This window comes from Scophthalmus maximus, chromosome 5, assembly GCF_022379125.1.
Source record: "Scophthalmus maximus strain ysfricsl-2021 chromosome 5, ASM2237912v1, whole genome shotgun sequence".
Classification (NCBI taxonomy): domain Eukaryota; kingdom Metazoa; phylum Chordata; class Actinopteri; order Pleuronectiformes; family Scophthalmidae; genus Scophthalmus; species Scophthalmus maximus.
The window spans coordinates 20,741,053-20,762,500 of NC_061519.1; the positions used below are offsets into that span (position 1 = coordinate 20,741,053).

At 40.9% G+C, this 21,448-nt stretch overlaps 1 protein-coding gene across 4 annotated transcripts in view; it reads right to left on the reverse strand.

Moving 5' to 3' along the window:
- Positions 1-21: 21 nt before the first annotated feature.
- LOC118310925 (pituitary adenylate cyclase-activating polypeptide type I receptor-like) overlaps positions 22-21,448 on the reverse strand; it is a 24,457-nt gene continuing 3,030 nt past the window's right edge. Inside the window, exons 2-15 of one of the 4 annotated variants that reach the window (XM_047331761.1) lie at positions 20,927-21,118; positions 17,354-17,450; positions 13,019-13,129; positions 12,816-12,916; positions 12,616-12,713; positions 12,048-12,180; positions 10,405-10,558; positions 9,816-9,876; positions 8,885-8,954; positions 8,685-8,776; positions 7,542-7,625; positions 5,486-5,615; positions 4,997-5,038; positions 22-4,279 (exon numbers count right to left, since the gene is read on the reverse strand). In XM_047331761.1, coding sequence (XP_047187717.1) covers positions 4,055-4,279; positions 4,997-5,038; positions 5,486-5,615; positions 7,542-7,625; positions 8,685-8,776; positions 8,885-8,954; positions 9,816-9,876; positions 10,405-10,558; positions 12,048-12,180; positions 12,616-12,713; positions 12,816-12,916; positions 13,019-13,129; positions 17,354-17,450; positions 20,927-20,992 — 1,464 coding nt within the window. In that variant the 5' untranslated portion in view covers positions 20,993-21,118 and the 3' untranslated portion in view covers positions 22-4,054. The remainder of the gene's footprint in view (positions 4,280-4,996; positions 5,039-5,485; positions 5,616-7,541; positions 7,626-8,684; positions 8,777-8,884; positions 8,955-9,815; positions 9,877-10,404; positions 10,559-12,047; positions 12,181-12,615; positions 12,714-12,815; positions 12,917-13,018; positions 13,130-17,353; positions 17,451-20,926; positions 21,119-21,448) is intronic. The other 3 variants (XM_047331762.1, XM_047331763.1, XM_035634295.2) reach the window with 3 other exon arrangements.

A 21,448-nucleotide genomic window follows, 5' to 3' on the forward strand; every position in this document is an offset into this window, starting at 1 on the left:
TTAAAATCCTCACACATACAGTACAATTTACCACAGATTTATTTTGCAGTCAAATATACACAAACTGGGACATGAATGTTGGACACCAGAACACATGTTAACACATGACACACTGCCACAGGTGGAACAAAAGTTGGGTGAAATTTTTTTTTTCCCACATTTAAGTTAGCCTACTTATATCCTCGAGAATACTTGTCATGACACACACATGCGTACAGAATACAATCTCTCCAACCTTTAAACAAACCCAGGCACACACACACGCTCTGAAAACTGGTACGTAAACACCTACAAAAACACGGTCACAAACATTACAGGTCTTCCTCAAGAGGTCCACCCGTGTGCCCCCAAAAAATAAATATATATATATACATATACAGTTTCATTGTATATATGGTCAAGAAAAGACATCATTTGTACACCATGGCAAATTCAGAGCAGGCGACATTAAAGAGCAGCGAAGCAACAACGGTACATTCAAAAGTTCATTTGCAATCTGAACAACTTGCACTCAAACTCAACACTGAAATAATAAAACTGGCAACAGGCACAGCTGCCAAAGAAGAGGCATCTAAACACAGAGATATGCCGCACAGAGATTAATTACAATTTTTTAAACAAACGTCTGACAGCTTGGGGAACATGCTCATTCACGTTTTGCTGAGGTTTACTTGAGAAGATTAGCGGCACAAAGACTGGACACAGCTTGTCGTAGCTAACTGTGTTTCTACAGAAACAGCTCCATTTTTCTCAAAAAATCCCTCAGATGGTCTCTGCAAGTCTTAAATTTGATTTACTATGGTCTAAATGTTTCTGAGGCAACATGAAAACCAAATTAATTCAGTGGACATTTCAAAGAAACCGATGAATGAATTCCTTTTTTAACTGATTGGCTAAATCTATTAGTCCATCCAGTTTCCGTTGTACATCATGCTGTGTTTATGTTTTAATTTATACATTTTAAAATCTCCAATATCAATGGAGGGTTTCATACTTTGTCAAAATGACCATCAAACAAGTGCTACATTTGAAATGTCTTTAAAACCCTGATTGATGTAGTTATCAGCTAATATCTACTAGTAGAAGAAATTTGCTTGTTTTTGTGTTATTGTTGTGCCAAATGCAAAATGTAAAGAGGAGGGGGGAGTTGAGTTTCCTTTGGAAAGAGTCAGGTTAGTTGTTTCCAATCTTTGTGCTAAGCTAGGCTAAGCTTCATATTTAGCATACAGATATGAGCTAGGTAACGGTCCTCTCACAAAACTCTCACAAAAAGGCGAATAAGCACATTTGCCCAAGATGTCAAACAAACTTCCTTTGAGGAAACATGTCAATGGCTTTTCTTTGACACGTATGAAAACAGAATGCTCAACTGACTGAGGTGTTTGTGAAGAGAGGTGCAGTCAGCTTTAGCCACAATGAAGCTCAAATTCATTTTTGTCTTGTTCAAGACAAAAATGAATGTTAAACTATCAAAATAAAATTCAAACCCTGTGCTGCCACCTTGTGGTCAACAAGTACACAGCAAATACATGGTCAAGTAAGGAGTTTCTTTTACTCTTCTTTTTGTTTCACAGACAGTAACAGCTTTGAGACATGGTCGTTTCCATCTGAGCGGACTCAGACTCGGAGTGACGGCTGGAGATGCAACACGTAAGCAGCCGCAGAGTATTTTGTCGAGAACAAGCCGAGAAGATGCCTTTAGCTGACAAATCTCTCTGGGTCGTGTGTATGTTTTATCTAGCCTTTTTTTTCTAATTTTTTTTTATTTACAGGATATATATAGATATATATTATATATATCTATATATATATAATCTCTCATTACATCCTCTGCAGCTTCGGATAGCAATTTCCGTTTACTGTTGTTTTTTTAAAGTCAGAATGGCACTACATTTATGGCACTTTGTCCAAGAAAGTCAACATAATGTTATGTAAATTGCACGTGTCACACAGTTATTACACCATCAAAAGCATGTACACTGTACATTGAGTCATGTCAGATGGCACTGGTTTATGGAAAATAAATGTACATCCTCAAGGTTAATACATTCTTTAAATCCACTCAGATGAAGTTACAAAAAATATATATCTTGAGTAAATATGGTGGAAAAAATCCTCCTGTACACATAATTTCCTACTTCATCTTAATAAATTATTTCCCCACCCGGACAGTATATTGTATGTTGGTTTGTTTTTGCACAAAAAAACCCAACAAAGATTGAAAAGAAAAATTGCCACACTGCGATTGTCAAGAGCGGTCACATACAGTAAAGCATTTTGTGTTGACTGATACACGTATTGTCTCTGTGTCTCTGTGTTTGTGGACTGAGACGTACCAGTGGTTTTCTTGAATGGATTATAGGCAAAAAATATAAGTAGAAATCGCGCAGAGCTAAATCTCGAGTCATCATATTTTTTAAAAAGAAACTCAGCAGGACATCACGTAATGTGTACGTTATTAAAAAAAGAGAAAAATAATAATTTTACCAATAAATTATGAAATATGCATGATCCAAAATAAAAACACGTCGCTGTGTACATTCTCTCCAGGAGATGACTCCAACTTCACCTGTAACTTGTGTGTTTCCTTGTACTTTAAATAAAAGTGATAGCTATTTGTGACTAACTAGGCACTTTGGAATGTGAGTGAAGGAGGTGGTTCGTCTCAGAAGTTAAAAAATGAAAAGCAATTTGATACAAGGCTCGAAGGCTTGAAAGAATCCTGTCATCGATAAGAGCATGTTGACGGTTCAACGGCCTACAGTAAAACACTGCACGTATAAAACTCATGGCACTATGAGAAGCTTTGGATGAAACACACCCACTGTATGGCACATATGTACTTTCTATGTTCACAGTCTGCAAAATACATGTCTGACGTGTGGGGAAACTATCTGTGTAGATTTCCAGTCACATCGTCATCAGCAGCGGCTTGCAACCATTTCGGTTTCTGACTCACTCAAATCATGCTCTTCTTTGCTAGTTTAGAAGCCTTAAGACTTGAAAATATCCAACATTTTGCAAGAAAAAATAAGCAAAAATAATAATTTAATGGAGCACAAAAATGTTCGTCTTTCATAATTTAATTTCATCTTGAGACCCCGAGGTTTGGGAAACGCTGTTCTCCAACACTCATTGATTTTGGCACTACAGTATGTTCCTATGTATTATGTTTGTGTTTTTATTTTTCATAATTTAATACAAATAAATAATTCAGAATAGAGCGGGCAGGATCTTCTGGGTCTTCCAGGATATTCGATGAAGTCTACAGATTTGGGCTCCAGTTCCTTTTGTTTTGAAAAGGTCATTACAATACTGTGTTATGCAAAAGAAAAAAAATTCCGATCTAGACAACTAACTATGTACAAAGTCCATGAGTTTTTCATTTTTTTTTAAATATATCTTTTGACATACTCCGTACGTATGGCTGATTGTAAAAAAAATGTTTACATTTCAAGATGAGACATTTAAACTATATGAGCATTTGTACAAGCAAGGCTAACTTTTGGTTGATATTTCCCTTTGGACTGTTGTGAGATCAGATCCAGTCTGGCAACCTGTGTGGCACTTTGAGTTGCATTGATATCACACCATCAGCCAAATATGACCCCTTCATTTCATATTTCACTTTTTGAACTTTTTAAAATTACAACTTGTAGTGTTTTTCATTGCACACATTAATAACATTTATAAATAAATACAAAATAAAGCGGGCCAAACTGACATAGCAATATCGTCAGAAAAGAAATTCCCATTATTTCTCATTATCATTTTTTCATTTGATGGAGTAGAATTTAGGTTGTTTGTGAAAAATATTAAGCGCATCAATACTCTAAATTTGCGATCTACAGAGTCAACTGCAGCACTGAAATACTCCAATAAACGCAGTTTTAGATTGTGTAACCAAATCAAACGTAAAGTGTGAAAACCAGCTAAGGAACCCGAATCAAATGCTACAGAACATAAGAGGTGTGAGGGGCCACTTTGGTCTGGTCCGGTCGGTGTCTGGATGTACGCTAGTGGAACGGCACCTTGTTAGTTGACGGCCGGCCGATCACACGCTCAGGTCGGGAGGCTGATGTTGGCGTTCTCCGCCAGCGGGCTGGACATGCGTATCTGGGAGCTGCTCTTGCTGAGGATGGACAGCTGAGTGCCGCCGTTCACGCCACTGCTGGCCAACGAAGGGTGCCTCTGCTGCTTCAGGTCCACAGCAAAGTACCGGTTCACCGTCCAGCTGCGCCATTTCCTCTTGATCTCCGACTGCACCTTCAGGGAGAAACTTCACAAGGTCATTTTTAATGTACTTTAAGCTGTACCGGGCTTTCACGACAAAGGTACAGTTCACTGCGCTTTGGTGGGTAACGAGTAAAGATATTGGATAAAGAGACATTAGATGTGAGATTATTAATGTTCGTGGATGTATTCGTCTGCAGTTCCTGTTTGATGGAAGCATTTGCAACTCGTGTATAAACTGTTGAACGGTGAATGATTGACAATATAATATGGGGTTTGAACACGCACCATTTTTTTTTTTTTTTTTTAAAGGCACAGTGAAAATGAACTTCTTTGTTTGTTGTTATTTTTTTAGTTTTGAGAGCAGAGGTCATTCATTTCATTACCACGTGAGGTCTTCATAGCACATTGTGTTGCATGCCAACAATCCTTTCGGAAGAAATTACAAATGTATGTAAACCAAGGTTCTGTATTGTACTACAAGACTATTAGGGATGGAGCCTTATTCCCTTGTGACATTCCTTAGTTATGGCTGAATGAAAGAACTTTTACAATTGTTGTCGTTTCCTTAAAAACAAATGTCATCAGCTCGCTGCTTCTGTTAAAGAACATGCATCTACCAACATAGTCGTCTATATTAAATAATCCTCATGCTTGCATCAAAATAGCATTAAGAGCGGTTGTGGTGTCAGTCCGCATGATCAAAATAAGAAGGTGGTGAACATATAAAGAGTGAATGTGACGAAGAGGGACAAAAGCTTACCTCTCCGTTGAGGAAACAGTAGAGGACGGCTACCACGAAGCCCTGAGGGGGAGAACGGAGGAAACAAAGACGAGGAGAATCAGCTAGAAATAGGCTAGAGTCTGATTGTGGACACGGAAACACTTTCCAAAATATTCAATAATCAATGTCAAAGGCTGGACTACAGGATGCTGTACACTGATTGCTTCACCTAGATCTAGTGCCCATGAAATCTTTTTTTCCCACAAAATACTTTCTCATTCTTTGTGGTTAAGGAAGTGTCAACATGCAAATGTTTTAATTTATACGCATTTATTGCTGCCAGTTAAAACTTGAAAGGCACACCTCTGTCGTCTATCGTTACTGTAAGTACATTTAGATGACTGCATAGTGAGAAGGACTGAATATGATTATCAGTCTCCTTGAGATCCTCTATGTATCCTGTGTGCACTCATGATGTATCATGTCTCGTTCATCGCCGCGACGCTGGAGACGGTACAGGAATCGTACCTGGAAGGATCCGAGTCCCAGCTCAAAGACCAGCCTCTCCCTCTTGCTGACGTCCTCAGGTGAGAAGGCGAACACAGTGTAGTGAATACCAAACAGAGGGATGAGCAGGAGCGTGGAGCGCGCCAGACGCCTGCACACAAGCGCGCGCACGCACACACACACACACACACGCACACACACACACACGCGCACACACACACGCACACCCACGCACACACACACGCACACCCACGCACACGCACGCACACGCACGCACACACACACACGCAAGCACACAGAGTTGTAAGTCAAAAACATATCAAAGTCATTCTCGTGGAACATGTTATACAGTTGCTGGTAGTCTGGATGTGATGCAAGGACAGACACTGATGTAATGTCATGACACAGTTTCTGCCTATTGATGTGACCCTTTTTTTTTTATTAAAACCATGCATATGCTGGTTAATATGCATGATTAATCTTCATTTTCTGTTGTTTTTTATTTGATTTATTTAGATTATTTTTAATCGCCAAAATAAAAATCCCATGAAAAGACACAAACCAGCTTCATCCACCTAACAAGTCCGTGTTGCCAAAGCCTGATAAATCGGACTCATCTGTGCCATAGAGCCACAGTAAAGTGTAGTTCAAACTATTAAAAACACATAAATGAGCCACAAAGTGGCACTGGGTGACATGCTCCCTCATCATAATGAACATGGGCACTGTATTTTATTTTCAGTCATTACCATAAACACTGTCCTCCTCCTATAAATACTCACCACAACGCCGAGTGTTTATTAATTCAGAAAAAGTTAGTGCCTCGCTGTTTCAGGAAATCACTGAAGCTGAACTTGTACATTTATGTTTGTAAGGTTTACGGTTGGTTTTCATCTTTTAATGGGAATTGTTGACCATAATGAATATTTTACCATCAATGACCAATAACCAAACACATTATTGTTGACCTGCAACCTAGTCACACAGTAGACAGAAATACAAAAAGGACACACAACAGATGATACCTTAAAAAAATGGAAGAATAAAAATGTGCAACACAGTGTTTTGTTTACAGTGCAGGCTGTTTGTGGGTTAAGAATTCAGTTTCAGGTTAGAATGAAGTTTGGGTTAGCAAACAAGAAGTCTTCGTCATGTGTGTTAGAATAAAACAAAAACACAAGACACAAGTTACACGAGACGTGACACAAATGAATTGGTGTGTTGGTGGGATGAGGGCAGGGCTACAAAAATCACAAAGGAGATTGAGACGTGTATATATGTATATAGCAAGGTCTAGTTAAGAACAAGAGATCAAGACAGATAATCTCTCTTCAAATCTTAAATCTGCCTGTTTGTATAAAAAAAATTAGAGATGCTTTTGAAGGTTAAAGAAAGAAATCTGTCTCCTCCTCCAAGGGAAGAACCCTCAATGCCAAATGCTTCAAAAAAGAGAATCAGGATTATTGCCGTGCAAAGTTTTATAAAATATGTCTATAGAATATTCCTCATGACCAACTCTTACAGCCTATGTATGTTCAACACTTATCTCCTCAGATTTTCTGTGTAGTCCTGCCGACATGAGATCATCCACAGGGGCACTCAGAGTGACCGACAACGAGAGAGGGGTTGAACCCACTGATGATATTTATGATATTTACGGTTTGACTTTTCTACAATGGCTGCGTCTTCCACACTGTAAACATGGTTTGGGCTGTCATGCAAACCAGGCGCTCTTACAATCGGGTGGCTGATAAATGTGTGTACGTTTATCTCCAGTTGTAGCGTCCCATTGCAAACTTATGCTGAGCCTCTCTGTGGGTTTAGGTTAGAGTTAGGGTGAGAACAGGCGTTAGGCGGGTGACTGGGATGGTTACAGTCATGGTTAGAGGTGATGAGAGAGGGCATTCATCTGGGAGTCCAGACCATTACAGGCAAACACTTTAAGAACTCCTGGAGTGAAACTCACACACGCACGCATGGACACATGCGGACGACACAGACGCAAACGTGTGTGTCCGAGGACGAACACTCTCGCGCACACACACACACACACACACACACATACGCACACACTTACAGCGTGATGGTGGATAACTCTGACATCCTGCACGAATGCTGAACAGCTTGTGTGGGCTCACTGAAGCATTTCTGAGCACAGCTGCTACACAGCACAAAGACAACACAACAACACAACAAAGACAGTGTCTTTAGGGACACAAACACACACACGGGCTCACGCAACACACGCACACCCGCACGCACACACGCACACACACACACACACACACACACACACACACCTTCACACTTGGTCACGCACGCACAGGTCTAGGCAACAGATGAGAATGACATTATCTGCAGGGCCCCCCAAAAGACAGCATCCTGTGGGAGCAGAGCAGGAGTGATGTCTGGCTGCAGTACAGCTGCATAATGAGGCTCAAGCTTCCTGCCAACAGGTAGCACGAAACCAATCTGCTCTAAAATAAAAAAATAAAAAAAATGTCCAGGAGGACAAATGAGAGATTTATTAATGGTGAGGAATTGTAAGTAAGACTGTGGATTCTTCTCCTCGATCTATTTATTCTTGCCTGGCTCCTGTCTGAAAATAGCTCCGCTGGAGTCCAAGTTTTTATTCTTTTTTCATTCTTATTGACGACAAATCCCTTTAAAAAAAGAAGAAAAAAAATTCAAAACCGACAATATGCTAGTCCATCTCTCCCAAAACCAACAATGATTTTGGAAAATAAGTTCGCAAATACATAAAAACATACTCAGTCATTTCCTGAAGCTAATTTAGTTTAGGCAAAAGATTTTAAATTGGAGAAATTGGAATTTAGGAGGAACTACTTTCATTAGTGAATTAATATTTATGTCTCATATATGTGTCGCTCACCGATGAGATTATAAAAGGTTTTGCACGACAAAGAAGCTCCGTCAGTTATATGAGGCATGGTACACATCCTGTGCTTGTTAGTAAAATAAATTATTGTTGTATTAATGTATGGTTTTAGCTTTTCTGTGGGATTTGGAATAATACCAGACTTATATTTTAAGCGAAGGTGAATGACATTCCTTTACATGTTGTCTATGTTCACATTGACTAAAACCATGGTCTATCATAAACATTCCTATACTACAGACAGACACACGCAAAAACACACACACAACACACACACACACACACACACACACACAAACACTTAGTTACGTTGTAACTTACAGGTAAATGCTTGATTCATTCCCTCCGATATCAGGGGACTGCAGCTTCTGGACCAGGATAATAATGATTCCAACAAAGAGGACAAAATTGATCTGCGGAAAATAAACAGAACGAGTCCTTAACTAACATCCGATCACGTGTGCATCCTGTGTCCAAGATGAATTCACAAGAGTGAAGGAACACGTCAGTGTCTGCCGTACCATGATCGAGGCCACGACAGGTCCTTTGATCACCCACCAGAGGGCAGTGTTCTCATTCGTATCCCAGCATCTGGAGGAGAGGGAGGAGGAGCAACGTGCCTATCAATAATCATCCGGCATGCTTCACTTCACTCTCTGGTAATACATGGTACCATACAGTACATCAATCAAGTGGCCATTTGCAGAGTGAGTGAGGGAAGGGTCAGAGGAGAGTGGTGGATTTAAAATGGAAGCGAGCCTCAGAACTGAGAGTAAAAAGAAACATCGGCCTTTTACTTATGCAGATTTGTTTTCTTACATTTGCATTTACATGTTATGTATTGCAGAGATGGAGTCAAGGGTGGGGAAATCAGCAAGGGCTTAGTATCTGAAATTACATGCAAAAAACACTGGGAGCTGATTTATTCAAACACGTTTTACACATGATACGTTTTCAAAAATGTGATTTTAAAACAGTGCCAATGTAAATTACATCATATGTGGTGTTTACAATGAAGGGAGTTTTTTTTAATCTTCTGTGTGTCGTGCGTTCCCCTGATTTCCTACAATGGCATGTGGCTCCTCTGCATCCTCACTTGTGCAGGTGCAGATATTAAATGTGTGAGAACTGAAGCATCACTTGTTGCAGCTTGGTAAAACTTCATACACTGCTGAGTTACTGGTGGTTTTTCCTTAGATCAATAAAAAGCTCACCTTAACCTGAAATAAAACATATGAATGTATATGTTGATTTTATTTTGTATGATTAATCAGAGACTGAGAAATGAGTGGTAACTGAAATGACCAAATAAATTTGTGTGGCAGAGTATCAGAAAAAATGAAAACACTCGAGTCAAATACAAGTGCTTCAAAATTGTGTCCAAGTACTTGAGGAAATGTATTTATTTTCCTCCACTGAAACCTGGAATAGGGAATTAGAGTCGGGGCGTACCCAGAGTCATCAAAGTGGAGCCTCAGAACTGCCCAGACAGTCACACATATGGTGGGAGTTCCTGTGATTTAAAAACAAAACAAAAACACAGTATATTTGTCATAATTACGGATAATTACTACTTGTCAATAGTCATGTCGTGCTTTTATCAATGCCAACATATAGTGGGAAGTAGTCAAGACCCGTTTTTTCCCTGTTTTTCTTCCATAGAAAGATCGGAAGATAATTATAATATGTTCTTATCATACATAGTCAGCAGAGGAAGAATAAAAACATGTTTACGTCAAGATGACAATGATGATATAATATTTACTGGCAATAAAATTTAAAATAAATATACAAAAATAGATTTAACAAGACCGTCAGGACAACCACAATCGGGCATCACTCGCTTTTTTATCTACATATTTTTAGCAGATGAAAATTCTGAATTGCATTCTCTCTTAGCTTCTTGCTCTTCGCTTTATCTAGAAAATCAAGTCTAGAAATCAACTTTGGCCAAAGACAGGAGCAAGAAAACTCAATTTTGAAAGTCAAATGTAGAATATAAAATAAATGTGATATGGAGGGAGAGACAGTTTCCACTCACCCCACCCGACGATGGTGTACCAGTAGAAGTATCGTCTCTCGGGAAAGAACGTCTCCACGAGCAGCGTGAAGAGATACAGACCTTCGATGAACAGCCAGAAGTAGTTGGACATGACACAGTAGTGGAAGAAAACCATCACTGCTTTACACGCCACCTGCGCAGAGAAACACAGACAGATGCAATAGTGCGTCCTAGGATGTCACATTGCTCACGTTATCAACTATTGGTAACATCAGCCATTTGTAGCGTCATGGAAAAAAAGAGAGGATAATAAAAGACATTCAATTAACAGAATAGTTGGACATTTTAGGAAGTGCCATTATTTGCTTTCTTGCTGATATTTGGAAGATTACATTCATACCAATCGTGGTATCTTCAATATAATATGAGGCTGGAGGAGACGGATGCTGTCGCCTGGATCTGTCCAAAGGGAACACGATCTACTCATCAGCACTTTGAAATCTCTCTACATCTCTACATCACATCAAAAAATAATAAAAAATGCATGTAAAAATTACATGTCACTTCTAGGCAAGAAATAGTTTGTCACATGACCATCAACGACGCAGCAACTTTTTCACATTTACATTCATGTTGTTCCACGAAATAAGTGTTAAATAATACATTGTGTAATTTTTTTTACCACAGAGCAACATGTGGAAGCAGTTTGTCGCAGGCTCAAACTGTCACGACCATGTTTAATGGCCATTGTCTATTTCAAAAAGCTCAAGACAATAAATGCCAGAGTGACAAATGTCCTGATTCCAGTAAAAACCGGGGTGTAAACAGGGACTGTTGTCACGGCCTCCTCCTGGAGGATTCTGCATCGGCTTTGACGGGCGAAGATTAAAAGTGCGCCTCTAATATTTCACAGCAGGCGAGAGCCGCCGTGGTTGTCAGGTGGACTGTAATCTAATGAGATCGCGTTAATGAATAGAGTCCACATTCTGAGTGGGGTCAGCCAATTACAGCGCCGATCTGATTTCCGGCACCGCCGTGTCGCGACAGCGACCTTGTGATTGCCATGGCGACAGCGGTAAAAAGCGCAGGGTTAAGGAAAAGGGCAAAGTAACCGCTGATATGTTAATGGGCCTCTAGTAGAAGATTTCCACTGGCCTTGCTGAAGCCATTAGCGTAGCTAATTAGGTTTATTTATCATGCCTGCTAAACGGCACTGAGCAATGTGTTGCTACCAGACAAAGGCTATGAGAGCTTGTTCTGCATTTGTAATCGGGGAGCATTAGTCCTCTAATTGTGTGTTTACTTACAGTATGGTCAAATTAGCATGTGATTGATGTTCCTTGAAAAGATGCATACAAAAAAAGAAAGAAAGAAAGACAAGCAAGTCTGTCTCTGAACCCCTTTGGAGATCTCAAACAGAACAGGCCCACGATAGTCATATATACTGACTCCAGACCTGCCAGCAATTACTCTGTCCCAGTAGGGATCATTTAGAATAATCAAGGCCTCAAATTTAAATTAACGAAATAATTAGCCCTCGGATCTAAAAAAAGACATTCATTTATAACCAAACAGGGCAGCCATGGCTGTTTGCTCTCCTCCTGATGACGACCACAGGATAGTGTTTGTATTGTGACGCCTCCAAATGACCATAAGTGAACGGGCTTTGCCGCGTGACTGACTGTGTGCACGAAGCAGTGGTCGCTGTCCTCCTGGGCGTACAGCACGCCGTCCTTGATGAAGACCGAGATGGCTCTCAGGATGAAGGACACAAACAGATTCATGTGAATGAAGTTCCTGGTGCAGTGGAGCTTCCTGCAGAGGAGAGAGAGAGAGAACATTTTTTCCGATCTTATCTGGTATCCACACACAGAGCTTCATCAGACCAGCGTCTACAAGAAAAACCTAACAGGGTTGTCATTATGCTGCTTAAACCTTTTGACCCTTTGAGTGTTTTTACTAGAATTTCATGGTATAGTCACTCTACTGCACGCCCTAGCACAGCATGCCATGTATTTTTAGATTATGCTGGATTATAATTCCGCGTGTTTTTTAAGATATAATTAAGTAAAGTACTTACTATATGTTTCAGCTCAGTTTTGATTTAAAAATAGTTTTACACAATTCATTTCTGTGTGTCCATAGGTTTTCAACAGACAGTAAAACATTTAGTTCAAAAAAAAGAAGAGAATAAAAAGGATAAACATGTTTAAATGAAACTGTTTCCCAGGCTCATATGGTGACGCTCACCTGAATCTGCAGAGAATAACCATGGCTGTCGTCAGAGACACCAACGATGTGCTGTAGCCAACTGTGTACAGGGCCTTGACGGAGGCGTAGTACATGTCCTAAGGTTGCAGAACAAGGTTTCAGTGTGTGTGTGTGTGTGTGTGTGTGTGTGTGTGATAAATCCAATCGTAATTAGCGATGAGGGAACAAAACGGACTTACAGGTTTGGTGGTGTTGTCGAAGAAGAAGCAGACGTCCACGTAGTGAGGGAAAGGTTCGGACCAGCCGTCCTCGGTGCAGTTACGAGTGACCCTCCCCATTTCTTGACAGAACAAAATATCTCTCAACTGAACTGAAGTATATTGAGCTGCACGTAAAGAAAAACGCACGAGCGAAACACAGGCAACCGGCCGGTTCCACTCACCATCATCGGGCCCCATGAAGTCATGGAAGAGCTCGGGACAGTTGACCACCACGGCCTCACCGATGTTGGCCGCCTGCCAACAGGTCAGGTTGTCCCACATCCACGGACACACTGAGGACGAGAGGACGAGAAAACACGCGGATTTCCAGTCTATTTTTCACTCTTACACGGCAGGCTATTACAACGCCGAGGAAATAATACTGACTCTAATTAAATTGAGCTGCGGTGAAATAAATGGAGTTTTACAGCAATTGAATCTGAGATCATTTAATTTCCGAGGAAACAGTATCACGCCTTTCCAAAGACACCCACACAGACAAAAGGGCTGTTAACATGGACGCTGCTTTCAAATCTTCAGATCAGTTTCACACTTTGTTTTTTGCACCGCATTGTAACAACGTGTGTATTATTGTGCGTGAACAGTTGTTTCTTCTTAACAACAGACTGGATTTGTTTGGCCACTTGGGGGCATCAGAAACAAGCTCTGAACGAAACACTGACCTCGGCACCTTCGAAGGTTATGAGGCAAACTTGCCGGCAAATGTATTTACAAATCCATCGATGACAAAGAGCAAACGTGTGTGTAGAGTTGGGGAATTTAACGGCACAGCTTCGTCAAGCTGAGGGAAGCAGCTAGTTTGACAATTGATGGTTGCGAGGTACCCTGCATCGTCATGGTTCCTATTGGGAAGAGAACTCATGCGTTCCAATGTTTCCATGTCTCAGTATGAAAATGTTTAAACTTGTATGCACTTATTGTTCTTGTGGAGCTGACCTGCGCCACATGAAGGGCAGAGAGGAAGAACGTTTAAGAGGAAGATATTGAAGGAGGAGGAAGTTAAGGGAGCAGAGAAATATCGGTCAAAAATAAACCTCACGAAGTGCAACAACGAGAACAAAGGGCCCAGGCCCTCTCTGCGCTTTGGCAGCTGATCTAGTCCAACATCACAGGAAGAACAACAGTAAAAAACACATACTGTACATACTGTACACACAGTATTACACCCACACACCCCTTTAACAAATTGTACCCCTGTAGAACAAAGAGAAAAATTACACATCAATCAAGATAAATAGTACACACACACGTACACACACACACACACACACACACACACACACACACACACACACACACACACACACACACACACACACACACACACACACACACACACAGTGTTTCATTAATTGGGTCCTGAATGAATAGGTTTCATAATACTTACATGTTTAGCAAATCTCTACTTCATGTGATATTTTATTTTATTCTGGTTTTGTTTTGTTTTTGTTTTTTTGTCAGTGTAATCAAATACAAATCTGCCCACCTCATATCCCCAAAAAGGCTGGAACAAAGCCTTACCAAACCCAGTTCAATCCATCGTCTTTCATTTTGTTTTGATCTCGTATTATTCATCTTCCTCCATCATTACCCGACTCGTGCTCACTGTGAATCTCACACCCTTTTATTTTCAGCGCTGCTCTCGCAGCTTTGATTTTCTCCGTCTCTTTCTATCTGCCATGTCCTTCCTCTTCAGCACGCCCCCCCCCCCCCCCCCCCCCCCCGTCCCTCCCCTCTTCCTCTCACCATCTCTCTAGGTTTACCACGTTGTTTATGCTCGGGCGGGTTTTTACGGCGCTGCAGTGGCAGGTACGAGTCGGATGCATTTTGAGTGTTTTGGAGAGTGTGTGTGTGTGTGTGCACATTTGTGTATCTGTGTTTGTGCATGTGTCCCCTGGACATGCGTGTGTGTGTGTGTGTGTTTTCAGACCTTTCTCTATTCTGTTGGCTCTCTAATCTGTTTTGGTTCTGTCTGGTGAGCCGGACACAAAGCCAATTACCTTTTAAAGGGCAAATCGGAGCCAAATGAGCCGCACTGAGCTACAGAGGTAACCGGCTTAATAAAGCACTCTGTCTGCATCACTGGCTATCTCACACAGGATCCCACAGCGTACTGCATCTCCACTGGGCTGTAAAGGCACAGAGTAATATCTACACATGTACAGTAGCGCACATGCATGGTGCAGATTACATGTACAACAACACAGATGGACTCAGGAGATGGACGTGTACTGTTTCTCATAAAAGATGATCTGATCGAAGGACTGGATGAGATTTGTTTTTAGGAATGTGAGTCACGATGTGCAACTGTGGCAGAATACTGATTTTTTCATAGGAAAAATTCATTATTATTTAACACAGGTTTGAAGGGGAAAATATGTCATGAAGCTTCTAGATATATTTAGTAAAAATAATTTTACTAAATGCCGAAGAAGACAGACGAGGGTCAGAAATTAAGTAAGGCTGCAGCAAATTAATATTTTCATCACAAAACAATGAGCCCAAAAAAATTGGTTTATGAAATGTCAACAAACAGTGAAAAACGTTTATTTCATTTAGTGAAGTCATTTTTTTTGTCATTGCAAAAAACCGTAAGATAAAAGACATTTATTTTCCAATGATAAAAATTGTCACCTTGGAAGATGATGATGTTGTGTTTTTGTCCGTCATCTAGTTTAATAACTGATTAGCGCAGCTCATTATGCAACAACAATTAATTTTGCAGTTTCTAAATTCAGCCGGTGGTGGTTACAGCACCACACAGCAAATCATTATGGAGCATTTTCACACGGGCTGGAGACTAATCTGAGGCCAGAGAGACGAAATAAATCATGCAATACGCTTTAGAAATGGGCCAGAATTGTCCGACCAAGCTAAAACAGGCCACCTCTTACACTCTGTTTCCCCAACCTCATTTCTCTTTTTTCTTTCCTCTGCTTTTTCTTCACCCTCAACTTGGATTTCTGCAAACCAGGCGTTTTTTCATCTCCCAATCAAAGATTTACTGTCAGCAGAAACGCTGGATGGTTCCCCCTAAAGGCAAGGGGAGCAGGGCAGGGATGAGCTGAAAAGTCGAGGCGGGTCGACATGTGTGACTGTATGGACTGAAAAATGAATAGCTCAATACAGAAAAGAACAAGCCTCCCATATGAAAAGGAAGAATATGACAACAGACTTGTTCTAACTATATACGTATGCAGGTTTCAACTGTAAACCAATTACGCACGGGTTCTTTATAAATGATACATTCACTGTTAGCCACCACAGAACATCAGACTTTGTAGAAACAAAAATAACTTGATTTCAACAATTCTAAGCACACGGTCTGAAGGCGCATGGTGCACGTGCATTTAGAACTTTTCTGGATCCACTTTTGCTCGTTTAACTGCAGAAAAGGGTCACTGCACCAGGCGCATGGTTCAACAAGGTGTGTGCCATCTCCCATTCAGTGAATAACCAGGTGCGCTTGCCTTAGCAGATTAAAAAAAAAGAAGCTCATATTCACAAATCACAATTTGCCTCGTGGGGCTTAACATTCTGTGTACACGGTGCGACATCCTCTGTCGGATTTGACGGGTAGTATAAGAGATGCAGAGATAGCAATGTGCAGCTATGTACTGTAGGTATAGGTATGTCTTGACAATGCACCTTTATAAAAGCCCATCGGTGGTATATAATGGTATACTGGAACCACTGACTTCAAACCAGGTTTTTGAAGGCCAATTGCGCAGTCAATTTCTGTTGACGTCACATTGTTTTAAGACCAACACCATGGGGCACTCAGTTGGGCCCAAGAGCATTGGCTATTTAAACAACGTGGGCGACGGATGGGGAAAATGGAAAAACTGTGTTGGTCTGAAACTAGCAACAACACTTTTTTTCTCAGAGCCCGTGGCTGTCAGTGAGTCACGGTGCAGTCTGGGAGATGCAGTCTGTTGCACAACTTTTGAGCAGCAGGAGGCCTGTAGCAGTTGCGAATTAAAACCACAATCCATAGCCAAGAAAATAATTGCTTCCAGGAATCACACGGCCACTTTCCTGTGTTGTTTTTTGTTGCAAAAGCGACATGCGAAGGCAGCTCAGCGTGACATCACAGGCAGACATTCGGTCTGTGAACCGGTTCTCAACGAACGGTCGCCTGTAAAAGGCCTTGGAAGGTGATGTGGTCGTAATATGAACATGATATAAAGATTCATTCATCTTTGATCCATACATGTCTCTCGGTGACCCTTTTCAAAACTGATTTTTATAAACAAGCCTGTTTTCAATTAATTTCCCGGAAAAGTTGAGTGACGTTCATCTGAGTCTTCTGAGTAAACAATTTAATTACGGCAGCAGAGCCTCGGAAACTGGTGGCTTCGTGCCAAATTGTGCAAACAGAAGAATGTCAGAACAGACACACACACACACACACACACACACACAAACACACACACACACACACACACACACACACACACACACACACACACACACACACACACATCCTCACTTACCCAACTCGAGGTCGTCGCCTGGGACGTGGAGCGTGATCCTCTCCATGCACTTCTCATGTTCACGCTTTATTAAACAGTGCTCGGACTCCGAGGCCACCTGGAGATAATACACAGACACACACTGACGATGCTGATACGCTCCACGCGGAGTGCCGTTAATGGCCTTCATGAATTTGTAACCAATCACACAATATCGTCTGCCAAAGTCAAAGTTATTCTGGTCATTTGTATGGGAAACTTGTTCGCTAACAATTTATTAGTTATTAGTTCATTCACAGTTCTGTTTCTGTCCACCAAGCGAATCCAAGTTCAACATTCGCTGTCTTTTTCTCTAATAGTAGCTAGTTAGCTAACTCCGACTGTATTCAGGTAGTAAAAGTTACAGCTAGCTAGCTAGCTAACAGTAGCAGCTGTGTCGACCTCAGCTAGGTAGCTGCTATAGCTAGCTGTCGTAGTAGGAGTTTGCTAACAGCTAGCCACCTTTCTTTTGAAAGAAATTAATCAACAGTTCTTTTCCCCCTTGGTTTGTTTTTTAGTCCCTTTCTTTTCTCTCTTTTCTCTTCTGGGACCTAGACTTTACTGTCTTGAGGGAAGACATTACCAAGAATAAATGGGGCAGAATAAACCAAATTTTGCGGCCTTTTGTAAGAAGTGACAGGGCCCTCAGAGAACCTCCACTTTTTCGAAATATATAGTTCAGTCTATCAACCAATGTATACAGCCAATTTTTAATTCATGTTATGACACAAATAATTTCGAAAACATTAATTACAACAAAAAAAACTTTTAATTCCTAGATTTTCCATTTCTGAGGTGCTTTAAAGCTGCACTTACTACAATGTTTTTAGGTCATCATAGGATATTGAGTAAATACATACTGTACAGTGATATCAGTTTTAAAGAGTAATTTAATATCTTCTACCCATTATTTTGGTTTCACAGCCGGCATTTTACGGTTGTGATTAACTGACACTCTTGTCAGCATATTTCCTGCTGCAGCATCACACCAACAGTGCAGCACAAAACAGCAGAGGGAATAAATATACCACTTAAAAAGAGGCAACTCTTAGCTAACAGTAACTTATAACGTAATTAGTTAAATCCTTGCCAAATTGGCAAGAAATCCAACTCATCCCGTTTTCCTGCATTTATCCTTTTATCTTTGTTGATGTTTCAAATATTTATATTACATTATATATTTATTATATAAAAACACTGCACCCTCTGAATATAAGTTTGCTGGATAAATAATGGATCGAAGGTCTGTTTTCAGAAATGTACTGCACACATAAATAAACTTATATTTTATAGAGATTTGATAATTCACAACCATTTTTTTGAGCAATCATATCAAAGAACTGAGCAATTTGATCAAATCCCTGATTTGAAGATACTCTGAATGCCATTACACTGTCACCAGTCAAGCTATTTACCCAGAGGTAGTAGAGTTACTGTACATCTGTCCACTTCTCAATTACTCACGTTCCCTCTCTTATGGCCAATCTCTGTTTTGCACCTCTAGCTTTCTTGAACCGTCCTCCTTCATTCTCACTGTGAAATGATTGGTGTAATATATCCCTGCCCTCTGAGCCATGGCTGACTCTACACTCCATCTCCCTGCTCCCTAATATGAATTCACTTCAGGCCTCGCTGCCTGGATAAGATAGGGCAACAACCGACTGTGAAGATGTCCCGAGATTCACTTCCTTTCTCTGTTGTGCTGCGTGTGGAAAGAATTTTAAAGTAATGCACACAACATTGTATTTTATACAATTACGTGAAGCTTCATCTGATCACATTGATGTTATTCCATTTCCAGACAACCCCACAAACACTTTCTGCTTCAACGTGATGGCGGAACAACAAAAACAAGATATGAACCTCTTTTTTTTCCGCATCTTGTCGATTGTGTTTGATATTATTCAATGAAACAGACACTGACATTGCTGCACAGACTCTTTGTGCCAGGACCAAGCATCCATGTTGCTAAGCAGCAGGTAACCAGCTAAGAGCCAACACATATTGTAGGCAAAGCTTCCCAGAAATGAGAAATAATTGGATGCAGATGACTAATATCTGTTTGGCAAGAGTGCAGACAGACCCGTGAGATTACAATATGAAATATGTCATTCATTAATTTACATAGATAGAATCTTGGATAGAAACAGTTGAGCTAGATGAGTATATTTTCATTTCACTGTGTTTGCAATCAGTATTTTCTATTATATATATATATATATATATATGTACTTGTATATATGTACTTGATGATTTAGATTGGCGGAGTGATATAATGTAAAATGTGGTTATACATATATATATGTATATATACATACATATTTCACATCTGGTGATGCTTTTTCTGCGTGTGAGAAGATTTTCCTGAATAATAATCGTAATCATATATTTTGGGTAGGTAAGAGTCATTACAGTCATTACAGAGACATTTCTCAAGTTTCATTCGTGCAACTTTGCCAGTAGATTACAGGTTTGAAACTATACTTAGTTCGAATTTCAGAAGGACTTGCACACAAACTAAAGAGCTGTTGCCACCCAGTCCACATTAAGGACATCCAATCTCTCCTCTCCTCTCCTCTCCTCTCCTCTCCTCTCTAAAACAGATGTCTGTCCAGATAAGCTGCCCATTTTGAAGCGGCAGAATTTTGCTCCCCCTGGCTATTTTCAAGGGCCAGATAACTCAGTCGCTCCCACAGCACTGCGCAGCACAGATAATAAAACTCCCATTTGACGTCGCAGACCACTGGCCCTCCATACACAGACCCATGTGACACACAACAAGTACATCACAACAGACGCTTTCCGCCACATCAGTCACTGAAGGTCAACCGGAGACTGCATTGTGCAAAGATGTCAGCTGGAGGAACACTTCACATATGTTAGGGGGCAGTGTTGACTTAAAGGTTAGATATTTGTGACTGCAAGGCCACATGAGGATTTCATTTCAGTCGCCCTAGTAACCACCATCAACTCCAACAATTAGTTTCTGCTGGTCATGACAAAAGCATGAATCTAAAAAAGGATGAATGCCAGGATGTCAGGGTCACGTGACGTCACCTAGATATTTTTTACATCAACCAAGAAGACGTCATGCATCTGTGAGGCGTCAGCGAGGAAACTGCTGCTGTGCTGCACCGGGTGCGTTGGATATAATCCCTCCCACACGTCTCACACAGCTCGTCCATTCTGCTTTTCATTTTATTTCATCGAGACTGCTAATAAAAAATGAGCCGACGGATAGGCAGCTCTCCGGTCGGTCGGGCCATCGGTTATTGTTCTAACATTCGGCCGGCCGCCTTAACGCAGGGCCGATCCGGGACCTGTAACGTATGCTGATGTGCAGACGCTCCATCCTTCCAGTGCACGTCACGGGCGAACACACCCGCATGAGTAAATGTGTGAGGACAAACCAAAGCTATAGAGCTGAGACAGAGGAGGCCAATAATGGAGACATGTTAACATACTCACACTCTTTTATATGGATATGTGGATATATGCATCCACCCCCCCCAACCCCACACACACATGCACAGTAGATGCACACATTCAACTCACCAAGGGCAGCAGAAAGATTGCAGTCAGCAGGTAGCCTCTCATTTGTCTCCTGTGAGGTGCTTGCATCCAAACGGCTCCGCAATGTGTGTGCGTCTGTGTGTGTGCGTGTGCGTGTGCGTGTGCGTGCGTGTGTTCACAGGGATGCACTGAAATTGCTCCCCTCAGTGTCACCACACTTCAGCATCAAGGGCTCTGAAAAACAATACAGACAAAAAATAAAAACCTGTGTAAGAGAACAAACAACAACACAAGAGAATCTTTCTAAGGGCCACAGTTAACGATTTTAATCCAACACACTTTAAAAAAAATAATTTCCAGCATATATTGTCGATCGTGTTTGCGCTGTTGGCCTAAAGGTTAACACGCCGGTCTCCCGTACCCGCAGTCGCCGGTACGAGCAACGGCCAGTGCAGTGTAAACATCAACAACAACAAAGGGAGATATGATTTTTCTCCAAAAATACTGTCCATTTAAACAAATGTATACAACATTATGATGTATTGTTATTTGTTTTTGGAAGAT